This window comes from Glandiceps talaboti, chromosome 17, assembly GCF_964340395.1.
Source record: "Glandiceps talaboti chromosome 17, keGlaTala1.1, whole genome shotgun sequence".
In the NCBI taxonomy this organism is placed as follows: domain Eukaryota; kingdom Metazoa; phylum Hemichordata; class Enteropneusta; family Spengelidae; genus Glandiceps; species Glandiceps talaboti.
This window is the reverse complement of record NC_135565.1, coordinates 12,767,205-12,782,460: the sequence shown is the minus strand read 5'-3', so window position 1 is coordinate 12,782,460 and position 15,256 is coordinate 12,767,205. Positions and strand designations below refer to the sequence as shown.

The window sequence follows — 15,256 nt, the reverse complement described above, 5'->3', positions numbered from 1 at the left end:
GGTCTGAATTCTACCTCGTCGGGTTTGGTTTCTTGTCCAGTATCCATGGCGACAAGACCATGGACATGGAGTATTGTGTCCTGTTTATTGGACATCAGCTGGGCAGCACTCCCATGATACATCAGTGCTTCTAGATAACCACATGTACTTGAAATGTTGCCATGTTTCATTTCCCATTCATCTATTCGGACTTCAGCAGTTTTTACTTTCTGTCCATACTCTGTCTTCAACTCCTCTACTAGTCTCTTTTCTTCCTTCCTTATTTTCTGTACCATCTCTTCTGCTTTCTCTCTCACCTGCTTTTCTTCTTCCTGACACTTCACTTGAAGTCTGTCTTTGATCTCTTTGGCCTCTGACTTACACCTTTCAGTATCTTTTTCTTTGCCTCTCAGTTTTGCCACCAACTCTTTCAACTGTGTGATATATTCATCTGCCACATCTTTCAGTTCTCTGTGGACATGTTTCTCACTGCGATGTTTAATCATGGCACAGTCAGTACACATGGTGACTTGACAGGTCTCACAGAAGTATTTGACTGTATTCTCTGGATGGGTGTTGCAATAGACATTCTGTTGCTTTAGTAACCGACTGGTTGCTTTAGCCTCTTTGAATTCCTCAAATGTAACTACATTATGATTTCTTGTTGCTGGGACCCTCTTGTGCATTTTAGTGCACGGCAAACAAATAACTATGCTGCAATCAACACACCTGTGTGTTGCCGTGTTATCTTCACATGCTTCACAAAGCCCTGGATCTGACATATCACTTGGTTTTGTGTTTTTAACCAGATCAAGTAGTGAGTTCATGAAGAAGTTGGCTTGCAGTTCAGGAACGCCACCTTCTTCTAGTTCACATGGTGTGTCACACACTGAACAATTTAGTTTGCCCGTTTTCTTGACTAATGTAACCAAGCAATCCTGACAAAAGGTGTGTTGACATGGTAATATTTTGGGATTCTTGTACTGCTCTAAACAAATTGAACAAGAAAGAAAACCCTCACCAAATTCAGCCAGGAATGTGTCCAAATCTGGTGCTGCGGTCGCCATGATGTCTTCAATAGATCCAATTGTGGCAACTACAACTAAAATCTTATCAGAACACAGTACTCCCCTAGTTTATACCGATAAATATTCCTTTAATGATTTCTATTTATGTTTGTCCAAGTTTCTATGGTCAATAATCTCTTCAACAGCAACATAAGGGTTCTCAAAGGATCGAGTCAAAGGTTAGATGTGTGCAGACCAGTCCATATACGACGTTCTTCTATCGATATACAGTGACCCATGACTTGCATTGGCAATTTACCAAACCAGGGCTAATAAACATGATTTGTTATTGCATACAGTTTGAAATCATCCATGTCGCGTTTTTGACAAGTTCCTACATAGTACATACCTTTAATGTTACGAAACTTACATTAAAGCATGATTTGCTAAAAACTGGAAATGTTCAACTCAAAATCTATTCCAGTGGATGTAAACGTTAGGAAAAATACTCGAACACTTTAGTGAGATACATAAAATTAAGAACATTGTAAAGTATGAAGTGCATATTCGTGTAACATTCTCAGCTAATCTCGTTTGCATATCAGAGCTTATATCACAAAATGGCATGAACTATATGTCTGGTACCAAGGTACTGGGCACTGAAGTGGAGTAGCCGGATGTAGTCACAGGTATAGCTACTATCAGACAGTCACCTGACGTGACACGATAAAGAGTCCACTTAAAATAGTTGGTGTCTGACCTGAGCGAACAATGCAGTCATCAATCACGTTGGTATTTAGTATGTACACAGTGTCTACTTCAAATAGCAGTGAGGAATTTAGCATTTGCTTATTGTATTATTGGGGAATCTTCTCAATGGGGCAATATCCGACAGCATTTGCAATTTAGAATTATACATAAACATTTACATTTTTAAAATAGGCTTTTAGGACTTCCTTCCTTTTTCAGATAACAGTTACTATCCTTATTTATTGTCGGGGAGGGGTTCGTTACTGAAAAAGACAAATCTATGGGATCAGGGTTTACAAAATAACTGAGGAGTTAATGTGAGGACATGCATACATACATACATACATACATACATACATACATACATACATACATACATACATACAGTCAGTCAGTCAGTCAGTCAGTCAGTCAGTCAGTCAGACAGACAGACAGACAGACAGACAGACAGACATACATACATACATACATACATACATACATACATACATACATACATACATACATACATACATACATCTTTTTGGGATGGGACAATTAAAATTTCTGTGCAAGAGAGGGAGTACTCAAATCCCAAGTGCAGTTGGAGAGTTGCTAGATATTTTCTTGGTTTTTCACGAACGTGAAATAATTACAGCTCCAAGCTTAGTGTTGCACATATTTAGGGAGTTTGTTACAAAGCTTCCTCTCAACCCAATTATTCGATCGATATCTGTGTCACCAACTTGTGAACGTCTCATCCAGTGTGTTGAGTTTTTAAAGTGTACCCGTTACAATTATCTACCAAAAAACGTACGCCAAGTCCCCTTGGTTCAGAAGTATCATATACATCGTAACGTGTGTATAAAGTTGGCTTTAATTAAAACAAAATCACAAGGTATGGGGATGATATGTGAGCATTCGGTTAGTATGATCGAAAGGTGTGGGGACAGGCCTGGCCTTGCAAACTAGTCTAAGATCTGTCAGCATAAAACCACCTGGGATATGATACCTTACAGCATAGCTAGTTACCAGGTATTTTGAAAAAAAATACTGGACTTCCCTCTTCAAATAAAAATACTGACCACTGACTTCCAGCATCAGGAAGTGTTCACATCAAACAAAATTAACCAGATAACGTTCAGATTTATATCTGGACAGTTTGTTTCCTTTAGTAAGTGTTCACATTTTCAAAAGATCGACTGTATACAGAATGAATGTTAGTTTTTTTAAATATTTATTCTCAAATTGTCACAGAATATTAAACCACAGGCCGCTTCATTATATGTCATAATACATCTCTCTCTCTCTCTCTCTCTCTCTCTCTCTCTCTCTCTCTCTCTCTCTCTCTCTCTCTCTCTCTCTCTCTCTCTCTCTCTCTCTCTCTCTCTCAATTGATATGCTCAACATATGATAACGGTGTTAGGGACACCTGAAGAGGATCCACGAATCCTCATTCAAATGACAATCGTCATTATGTGTTGCAAACATAGAGAGAAAGCCAATGCAGTTCACCGATGTACTGAAATAACCCGATGTAAGTTTAATACATAAGGGCAAAATATTTCCCACATACATTAATTTTACACCTCGTAATTGGCAGATTAATATTACTATACTATATGAAATTTGAAGCTTGCATACATAAGTTATTGCCTAATTACTGAAATTCATTAATCATTAAAATCATATATTAAAACTAATTGTTACATCATCAACACATTATATAGAAGGTGTGTGCTTTGTTATGGTTAATGTATGAACCAAATCACATTGAATTTGAAGTGTGTGTTCTTGACATATAGACTAATTACTTCAAATAATTAATTATGCAATTAGTATAGCTGGTAACGTTCATTCATACTTTTTATCCAAATTACAAGTAAATAAACCATTGTAATAGTTATAGGATACAGGATACACAGTAGTTTTGATAATATTAAAAAGTACCGATCCTCATACGAGATATACTATAGTACAAGAAATTGTCGACTTTTCATCATGTTCTGACTAGATATTTGACAAACATCTATACAAGAAATGATATTTGACATTGTCTTGTCTGTGGATATTGCAATATATTACATCTGAGTAATATAAATTGCAAATGCAGTAGTCTATTCACAATCAAATTTCAAAGTCTATTGTACACTTATTGTCAGGTATGAGGGCACTAGTAAACATAGGCTGAATTGCGAAAGTCAAGGGAAATGGTTGCTATATGGCAGCACGAGGGGTAATATGACATATACTAGTGCCTAAATAAGGTCATGCACTAAGTGTATAACATTTCACATTTTTTCTATAGTCAATGGATGTCACCTGTAGGAACCTTGTACTACATGAATAGTGCCCCAGGGAAATAGAAAATGAATAGTGCCCACTTTATGCAAATGTAGGTCACTATGGGTGAATATTCCATACCAATTTATATGATCTAAGCCAATCACTGAAGGCTATGCACAATGATGAGTTATATATTTGTATTAATGTCATCGTTTAATAGTCAGATATTAGGAATTCTTTATGATATCATTCTTGGGTAAGATATGTGTGGTAATTCTGCTTAACTGTATTAATAGTTTTCCTTTTGCCCCAATAGCCCAAACATTCTTCTTGTAAAAGTAAAGCAGCATCGCTGGTCAGTGAGGAAGCCAACAACAATGCATGGAAGAAATATTTGCTGAGAACTTTGGTAGGAATTTATGTGGCGACAGTGGCTATAGTTACAGTGAAAAGACACCACAAATCGAAAGTGAAGATTAAGATTTGCATGCTTTACAGCCATAGAAGTTAAGCGAACTATTCATAGAATCATATGTAGCCATGGGGCGCAGTCAGAAGAGACGTGGCATAACCAAAATATGGTGATTTATATTGAAAATAGGTATGATAACTATTTGGCTATATGTTATAAGAAGTAAATTCCAGATTATTGATATTATTGTACTAAATTCCAAACTTTAATTTATACACGACCAGTACTTCCTATCACCCCAATGTTTAACGCTTCTTGCTGTCCCTAAGGACTTGAACTTAGGCAAACGGGATGATTTACATATCAGTCTGCTTAATTGATGGATGGCCTTACACATGTTTTGAAAATGGCGACTCACTTTCATCTCCACTTCCAATAATGTCTATAAAATGTCCCAATTATTGATTTCAAATATAATTCAGCGTTTCAACAGGTAAATGATATACGATATATGTTTTTACACATGGAGTATACAGACCCTTCCAGGGTCAGGCCCTTTTCGCTGTAAAATCTCAATCTATCAAATTATATTATTACATATCTGATATCATAAGCGTTCAAATCATAAGCTTTGTAATGATTGGGTACATGACTCCCTTAATGTTATGCTGATGTTGTTCCCTCTTCACTGAGTAAAAACATGCAGACAATGGACCACATGGTCGGCTACAGTTACTTCAGCAGGTGAGTCATCTGTCACAGCTACACCTACAGGCCACATCAGTCCAGCATCAGGACCATCAATACGGCATATGAATTCACCATTACTGCTGAACTTCTGAACTCTCTCATTACCTTGCTCTGTGATGTACACATTTCCAGCATGGTCCACAGCTGCTCCTTGTGGTAACTTCATTTCACCATTAGCATCACCCAGCTTGCCAAAGTGAAATTGAAATTGGCAATCTTTGTTGAATACCTGTACACGATGGTTGTTCATGTCCGGGACATAAATCAATCCTTGTCTGCTTACACCGAGACGGGTGGGTCCTCTGAATTCACCCTGCCCACTTCCAAATTTACCAAAGGCTCCTATGTATTGGCCATCATTGGTGTATTTGCTGACACAGTGTCTTGTTTTGTCAGTTTTATCATTCACTTTTCCATCCCATTCTGTGACATAGACAGCGCCATCTACAGGGCTGATAGTGATCCCACGTGGATACTTCAGTTCATTCTGCCCAAAGCATCTGACAAGTTTACCATTCTCACTACTTACAACAACTTGTTGGTTATCAAAATCTGTCATGAAATAGTTGTCATCGTCTGAAACAGCAATGTCCATTGGCTGGAACGCTTTCTTGAATTGTGAGAATTCAATACTTCTTGCATGATTACCATTCCTATCGACCACCTGTAGTCTCCTGTTGCCACATTCTGCAACCAAGAATTGCTGTTTTTTGTTCATCGCGATACCGAATGGACGATCAAATTCTCCTTTCCCTCGACCACACTTTCCTAACATCTTCACCTTTCTTTTATTGACAGCAACACTAAAAGGAGCTCCTGGTATTGGTTGATCTCCAATTACCATGGAAACCTGATGTGCCCCTTCCATTTCTCCTCTGAGAGTGAATGCTAGTGTACCATCTCTGTTGTCAGTTACTTTGACATCTTGTCTTGTTCCATCTGGTTTAGTCACCTCAGCCTTCACTGCTGGTTTTGGTATGACCTGTCTTCCCTGTCTGTCTTTGGCTCTGATTATTATCTCATCGGATTCATCTTCATATAGTTTGCTTGGTACTTTTTCAACAACACACTTTGCTGCACATATACCCGGAGCATCAAAATTCACTGCACTGCTACCAGAATTATCTCTAGTTTGCACTTCTTCAGTGTTTGTCTTGGAAGATTTAGTGCTACCAGCTGTCATGACTGCCTGATGATTTGGTTTGTAGATCTGGCTTGCATCATCTGTGTCATTAGAGGTGTCATCCGTTTTTGTACACAGCCTTCCCAGGGTGCCCTTCCATGACTTAACTGCAGAGGGTCTGAATTCTACCTTTTCTGCATGTTTTTCGGTATCCATGGTGATAAGGTGTTGAATATGACGTACCGTGTCGTATTTGTTGGACATAAGGTGAGCAGCACTCCCGTGATGCATCAATGTCTCAAGATATCCACGTGTGCTCGATATGTTGCTATCTTTCTCTTCCCATCCATCTTCTCTGACTTCAGTTGCTTTCATTTTCTGTCTATAGGCGGCCCTCAACTCCTGCACAAGTCTCCCTTCTTCCTTCCTTAGGTTCTGTACCATTTCTTCAGCTTTCTGTCTCACCTTCTTTTCTTCTTCCTGACACGTGACTTGTAGTTCCTCTGTGGTCTGTTTGGCTGCTGACTTGCAACTTTTTGTTGTTACATATTCTATCTCTTTCAGCTTTGCTACCATTTCTTTCAATTGTATGGAGTATTCATCTGCTACTTCTTCGAGATCCCTGTGGACATGTTTCTCACTGTTATGTTTCTGTACAGCACAGAACGAACACATAGTGACCTGACAGGTGTCGCAGAAGTATTTGACAGCATTCTCAGGGTGAACCTTGCAGTAAACCTTTTGTTGACGTAGCTGCCAACTGGTGGATTTTGATTCTCTGTACTCTCCAAGTGCCATAATGGAATGATATTTTGTCAGGACCATTTTCTTGTGCGTCTTGGTGCATGATGAACAAAGGCTTATGCTGCACTTTGTACACCAATGTGTTGGTGACTTTTCTTCACACTTTCCACAAAGCCTAGCTTCTGTCACATCAGTCGGTGGGCGGTTTCTAACCAGGTCAAGAAGTGAATCCATGAAAACGTTGGCTTGCATTTCAGGCACCCCACCATCAGGGACTTCACATACTCTATCACATAAAGAACAATGTATGCATGTCTTCCTGACTAATGTAACCACACAATCCTGACAAAAGGTGTGTTGACATGGTAGTATTTTGGGAGTCTTGTACTGCTCTAAGCAAAGTGAACAACGAAGGAAATCCTTACCAAATCCAGCCAGAAATGTCTCCAGGTGTAATGCCCTGCTGACCATTGTGTCTGCATATATTCAATTGTGGCGACTCAATATCCTTCTATAAACCGAACTCCCCAGCAATATATGAATTTAAAAGTTACTGAAGTCATATTGTATGTTTTGTGTGAGTTGCCATGGATTCCAAACTATTATACAGTGACTTAGAGGAGCTATCACAACCACTGCAAAGGTCAATATTGACCCATTTTGAAATTTGGTTGAACACAAGTAGAAACTTGACACTTTTTAAGTAGCATTTTATCTAACTCAATAAATAAATTGGTCGTCATTTATATATCCCTGAATTGTAATATACTATAAATCACCGAACTTTCTTCAGACATAGTTCCTACATCTTTTCCACCAACTTAGGAAACTGAAGTTTGTTCCTAACAGAACATAAGAATTCGAACTTTTATTTTGAAATTCTCTTGAAATTCTTTTGAAAAAAACCAAAACAAACAAACAGATGGACAGACGGACTTACGGACGGACAGACATAGAGACAGACAGACAGACAGACAGACAGACAGACAGACACACACACACACACACACACACACAGACACACAGAAACGTACCAACTATCTCAAGTTTGAGATAAAATATGTACTTTATGACAAAGCGAATTAACAATTAAATATACATCAACATCACATATACATCGTTCTTTGCATAACCTCAAAGATCACCTGTACATGCAATGAGAAGAAGTATATCTAAGATTTAACTTAAGTGTAATAATGTATACAAACACGATTTGTACATGTAATTGGTTTGTCATGCTAGGACGGAACTCAAACGAGGAAACTAAGATATACACAAACTAAAACTATTGTTAGAACATACTGATATGAGCTATCTCTAGGATCTCAGATAACAAAGTGTTCCTCAAGTGACCTCACGTTCAACCTCTACGTGTTTGCAGTATCCCGATCACAAGGTAATTATGTCCACTAAATCAAACCCCACAATTACACTTTTGTGTAAACAACCACATGTAATAACACTATTAAAGTCTCTCTCTAGCTTGATTTCCATCATGGTCACAGGGTGATTCCACTCTGTGACATGGTTAGACACTTGACATTCTTATCTCAACACAGACATAAATCATTATTTTAACTACAGTAGTGTCTACTTTGTGTCTGAATTTGGACTAAACAATAGCAAATTAATCATTAATTTTGCTACATACAGTGTGTCTATTGTATGTGTACTTTTATACCTACAGGTGTCGATTTTAGATACCTTGTAGCAATTAAATGTTCAACTAAACAATATCATTCAATCAATGTTTTAGTATGTTAAAAATGTCTATTTGACATGCTTTGTGTGTGGAAAATGTAGTCAAATGTCATTTATCTACTGTGATTTTTTATATTCACTGTTACCTTTGTTGGACAATGATTCAATGATACACTATTCTAGACTTGGAAGAACAAATCATACTGGACTAACATGTGAGAGCTTTTGCATAAAAAACTTGACACATACGGAGAATATGGAATACACAATAGCAACTGTTCTGATTGCCATTTTGGGTCATGTGACTGGACATAAGCGATAATTAGTATGATGGATTGGGCCTAACTGAGGCAGCTCTGCAAAGCCTGAGCGAAATGTCTTGACTGATTATGTATGTATGTATGTATGTATGTATGTATGTAAGTATGTATGTATAATGTATGTATGTATGTGTGTGTGTATGTATGTATGTATTAGCAAGTTGAAATTTGGGTGCATATCCAAATATCAATTCAATTGGATTTATTGCACCATATTATGGTAATGATAGATTTTTGAATTTGCCCCAAAGCAATTATGATTTCAACCTGGTGCTATATTACTTATGGATACAATTGACCCATATAAAACAAAATGTACCATCTTTAACTATTGTTATTTTGACAATTTTCAGTGAACATATTGTTGGTTGTTTGTTTGAAAAGAAGTACCCCAGTTTAATACAGCTAGTGCAGGTTTAAAAGAATCTAGCCATCTCCAATACTAATACATGATATAACACTAGTACAAATGAAGCATTACAGAACACAAAAAAATTTCATTAAAAAAGTATTTTATTTCATTTCATATCTCAGTACAATGTTACAATAGTTGCTGCTTATCCAGGATACATAAAGTGTAGTGTAAACCAATACAGTACTTTCTACCTATACATTATGGTAGTTACAATTTAGTGACTTTGCAGCAATGTCTTGAAAGAAAGATTTCCTCTGGAAGTTTACACCTGTTATTATCAGAGGGTCCTACATTTTCTCAAAAAAATGCACTGCAGGAGTGATTAGACTATTTCACTTTTAACAGTAACAGCAGGCTTCCTCTAGGCCAGATATGACTAATTTATTTAACTGTATTTTAGTATATTGGTTCAAGAGATAGACTCAGTCCAACTACGCCAATTGAAGTTAAAAGAAGTGGGTGGGAGTACATCTAAATGTTGGCAAAGTGTGAGGTAGAAATTAAAGATGACTCGACCAGTCACTATAATCTTCTGATGATCTTTATTAAAACCAACGTTTCGGCAACGCAACAGTTGCCTTCTTCAGGGTAAAACTTGAATGTATTCCTGGATGGTAAACTGAATATGATATATTTTAGACCGTTTGAATGATACAGGGTGAGTTAAAATAACTTTACAGAGTCACCTAAGCACTCAGCAAAATCAGCCTCACCATTGTTCCCATTTAAGGGTCAGGTCAGGTCAGGTCAGGTCAGGTGAGCTCAGGTAAGGTCAGGTCAGGTCAGGTGAGCTCAGCTCAGGTCAGGTCAAGTCAGGTTAAATATTGGTAACATAGACTAGAAGTTACATGACACCAACAATTGGCAGTGATAAGAATTTTTGGAGACATCACTTAACCATGTTGTCGTTTACATACTGCTGGTTACAAAGCTGCATGTTACAGCACTCCTAGTGGCCACACTACTAAATCTTTTGTTTTTCTGGTATTTTAAAATACACTAGTAGTGTATGCCACTCTCAATGAAGAGTATGCCATTTTCTTAGTCTATCTGCTAGACCTTGGATGTTCTTCCGATACAATATGACACACGACGGAACATCGTTATTGAGGATGGAACATCCTTCGGGCAAGCCCTCACTGCGAACTTCGTTCGCTTATCGTATCAAAAGAAAGCCTGAACGTCTAGCAGCAAGACTAGCCGTTTCTATGAAGTAGATTGGGTGTATTCCTTAGTCAGGATTTCAAATGTTTGGTTCTTTAAAGTGCAGTCTTTGTGATTTTCATTGTCATTGTATGAATGCCCTATAATTTCTTAATACTCCTAAAGTCTAAAGGATCTATCTGTGTTATCTGTCCATGGTTGTTTGACTGTCATTTCCATCTGGAAAGCATAATGATAGCAACTCTTTTGAGTACTCTAATTCTTCCTGAAAGACAGAAAGAAAGTTTGAAATGAAATATCAGTTGGAAATTTAGCTTGCTATGGTGTGTGTGTGTGTGTGGGGGGGGGGGGGGTGGTGGAAGAGGTGTGTGCATTTGCACATTGGTGTTTCTGTGTGTGTGTGTGTGTGTGTGTGTGTGTGTGTGTGTGTGTGTGTGTGTGTGTGTGTGTGTTTCACGAATACTGGCAGCTAAAACCATTAGGATGGTCGAGTCACATTTTAACAAAATACACTGATGACAAGTGAAAGGGTACAAGGATACTCAAACTCAGTACATGGTAAGAGAAGACATATTGATTTTTGGAGACTACCACCACACTACCAGTCAAAAGCAAGATAAGATACATGGTGGAATTGTGCCTTGAAGTACTTTGTAAGATTCATTCTCATTGGTTAAAAAACAGCACAAAATACACATTGCAGGGAATTTGCCACCATCATGATAAAGTTCTGAATAGATGTATGTTTGCAACACAGTGGGCACCTTGTAATATCATCAAACCAGTAGTCTAAAAAAATAAAATTCTCGATCTAAAAATTTATTGAATAGGCAAACATGTAAAGACAAAAGTCTATTTTCATATACAAAACCTACATCTAAATATGAACCTGATTATCATATTAGTTAGCTACATCACCTGGTATTCTTCTTTGTCTTTGAGGTCTTTTAATTTTTGACGGAGTGTTTCTCCCAATTGTAAACCTGGTTGTTGACATTCTTTGATACAACCAGGATGTCCAGTAACCAAATTAATCAGAACAGACAGGAGATGTTCATGTGATGCATCATGGGGTGTCTGAATTAAGGCAACCAATTGCTGAATAAAGCCCATCTGGTACAGGGTATCTACAACCAATCAAAGTGAAGAAACATGATTGTAATTAAGGCAACTAATTGACAAAGTCCATCTGGTACAAAGTATCAACAACCAATCAAAATGAAGTATTGTAAAGAGTATAATTAAGGCAATCAATTGCTGGATAACCCCATCTTTTACAGAATATCTATAATCTCATGTACATGTTAAATTTTATCTTATTGCCTTTAATTTCACACAGATCATCACTTTTGTGGCATATTTACACATTCATCGATCAAATTTGGATAACTTTGAGAAAATATAACTGTAACTCAAATATCTTTCTATTATGTTTTTTGTTCAAAAATATAATTGCTACTTCATATACATAGTTTGACATTTATAAATCATAAATTTATGCAAGCTTTTAACAAATATATACTCATCTGACCTTTGAACTCAGCATTATCTACGATCATAGCTTTCAACATAAATGCTGCCTTGATTTGTAATTTCTGTATTCCACTTTGTAAGGCTCGTATCAACACTGAAAATCCATCCAGTTTTACGAATTCTTGCTGTGCATTGGGGTACGTCCTTACAAGACCTATGACAGAAATAAGAAAACAATCATTTCTCAAAGCCATACAATCAGAAATAAAAATGCTGTATTAATCTTAGTTTTCATAAAATGCTTTCTCACACTGTGTTCAGAGTGGATTACAATATTACCCATGGCACAAAACTATTCCCTTTCATTCTTCAACTCCCTGGAATGCATACAATCCATTGCAGCCGCTACAAGTACATACGACAGGACTAAAGCTCACTGCAACGTACATCCTGCCAGGTCACCAATTATGCAACTGGTTGACTGTAATCTCCTAGGGGCCATTGTAGAATTAAGAGCCGAACTCCCTCAGTATTATGCAAGCAATTGAAGGCAGCATACACTCAAAGCATTGAAACTGTCAGTTATAAAACATACATAACCCGTTTGCCTTAATACCACGCTATAACACAGAATGTTGGGTTCATAGATACTATCATTTCTAAAGTTTACAGTTAATAGTGAAGATATACAATTCAAAATTAACAATGACACAACAATTCAAAATCAAAACTAAACTAAAAAAGTGTTATCCCTGGCCCCATGGATTAACACAATTCATCTTGAATTCATCAAGATGTCAAGATACCCTTCACAGATCCCAAAATATAATCTAAGTCACAAAACTGTCATTTCATAAAACGATATCATACTTACATGATATAGCATACAAGGCTTTGATTCTAACCATCTCAGCCTCATCTTTCTCTAACAGCTCTATGAGTACAGGTAAGAACTGATCATCTAGGAGAACTTGTTGTGTGTAAGGATTGTTCTGAGTCATTGTTGCTAGTAAATCGGCACATCTCCATCGTATCTCACTGTTACAATCACGTAGACATTGTTTTAATATTGGCATTCCTCCAATCTTGTGTAGATCTGGAATTGATTGAATCAATATCAACGATTTCAACCTTCTAAATATCATCTTTCAGTATGATTCAAAAATAGAAAAACTTTAATTTATATATTTATTTATTCTTGAGTCTTCAGTCAGGAAAACCAGACAGGTGACCAATACATAAGTGATAATGCATGCATGTATCCCAAGTCATCCAGTTTAGTTCCTATACAACGTGTTACGTTTACTACGATCGTCTCCACTCACATACAGGGAAAGTTGTTATTCTAGCACAAAAAATATGTGCTACCCCTGCTGGGCGAAGGGTAAAGGACGCTTATTTTCCCAATTGTTCATACATTATGCTCAACTCGAAGTGACAAGGCCCCCTAGGTCACTCATATTTTCCTTGGCTGAATGAAGGAAAATATTGACAAATAATTTATAAATATACAAGATATAGGAGATATCCTCCTGCTTACAATCCTCTCTCTCCCTAGGGGGTATTTGTTTGTAAACAACTAAGTACAAGTTGGGAGAAAGAAAATCCTGCCATAGCCATTATCTTTCACATGAACTTGACCTGAAGAGGGTTAAGTTTATTACAAACCTTTAGCATTATCCATTGAATCACACAGGTCTTGTAAATATTCCAAAGCATTTTCCTTTTCTTCTACGTCCTCATCGTTATCACTTTCAGATTTTTCATTTAAAATTTTCAGACATTTGTGCATTTCTTTGACGACATCTCTATACATGCCTGAGAGTGCATGTTGTAGCCATTCACGTCTCTATCAAAATTACCATAAAATAAGCAAAACATAAGAATAGGGAACTTGCAATCCAGACTGAGCATGCTCAGATGCAAAGGACTATGGGATTGTCTGTGGTTATCGTAATATCTTATCTGGAGCTACTGATGAAATAAACCTGCCACACTGGTCAGGCTAAATATTAATTGATCATTCATGGTTAAAAACAATATAACAATATTGTTTACAATACTAATTGATTAGTATTTATTGTCACATTTCCCATGATGCAACATTCAACATGGTGGGTTTGCCAGTTCCCTATTTGAGTTCGTAGCTCCAAAATCTAAACTGCTATTATTCAGGGGTGATTCATAGTGAAAAAAAAAATAAAAATAAAACAAAATCCGTCTTTTAAAAATAAATCACATAACCCAAGAAAGACACAAGTTTATTCTACTATAAAGATAAACCATAAAGTAGGAAATGTAGAGATAGAACTAAAACTAATTATTAAAAAAAGGAAAACAACGAAAAACAGTTATGGTAATGACGATTGTTAACATAACGGTGTTCCGAAACACCTGTGAACAATAGTTAATACAAAACATCACGTAAGTCGTAAGTTTTCTTATTTTCCGTTCCGTGTCGATCCTCTGCAGTGCTAGGAACTTTCTTTTTTTTTCTTTTTTTTAACCCGGAGAGAAAATAAATGGAAAAGAAAACATGAAAACACACAAAGTGAAAAAAGGGTTCAAAATTATTGGAAACCAAAAGTAAAGCTAGATTTTGACAACACTCTTACTTCGTCTGACATAAGATCGTGTGCTTGATCTTGTGATGACGTCGAGTCTGCATCCTCCGGTGTGTTTTCGATGGCGAATTTCAACAGTGCTTCTAGATTCTTTGGTTCTGCTCCCTTACGATCATCCCCACCAGAACCTGAACCGCCTCCACTACTCCCAGAAGCCATACTTTGAGTATTCGCACAACGATGAGTCTGAAATATTTTCGTCTGCAATCCTGTTTCTTTTTTCCTTCAATGTCGACTATCGTGGGCTTTCTTGACCGTGTTCGTAACGAAACGTAGCGAAAGTATTGCAAAATGGAAACCTTTACAAACGTGTCAGCAACATTAAAACTAGTCTTAACATCTGGAGTAATAATCTAGAATGTTCGCGATGATTCTGCTCCTCGCCTCTTTCATGCTGCCATGCTGAGGTGAAAGGTCATAGCTCAGACTGCCTCAACAGGGTATGTATCGTATTTACGACATGTTGACATTAAACGTGGATTTCAGGAAAAAATGTTAAATAAACTCCCATGTTTTGAATAAAAATGCT

At 37.1% G+C, this 15,256-nt stretch overlaps 1 protein-coding gene across 1 annotated transcript; it reads right to left on the bottom strand.

The window, feature by feature from the left end:
• Positions 1–9,573: 9,573 nt before the first annotated feature.
• On the bottom strand, positions 9,574–15,107 carry LOC144447962 (hsp70-binding protein 1-like). The gene is made up of 6 exons (XM_078138084.1): positions 14,719–15,107; positions 13,772–13,952; positions 12,978–13,199; positions 12,162–12,317; positions 11,549–11,757; positions 9,574–10,895 (listed from the first exon to the last, which is right to left on the bottom strand). Exons 1-6 carry the CDS (start codon positions 14,884–14,886, stop codon positions 10,815–10,817), a joined length of 1,017 nt encoding a protein of 338 aa, XP_077994210.1. The 5' UTR covers positions 14,887–15,107; the 3' UTR covers positions 9,574–10,814.
• Between the last annotated feature and the right edge of the window lie 149 nt (positions 15,108–15,256).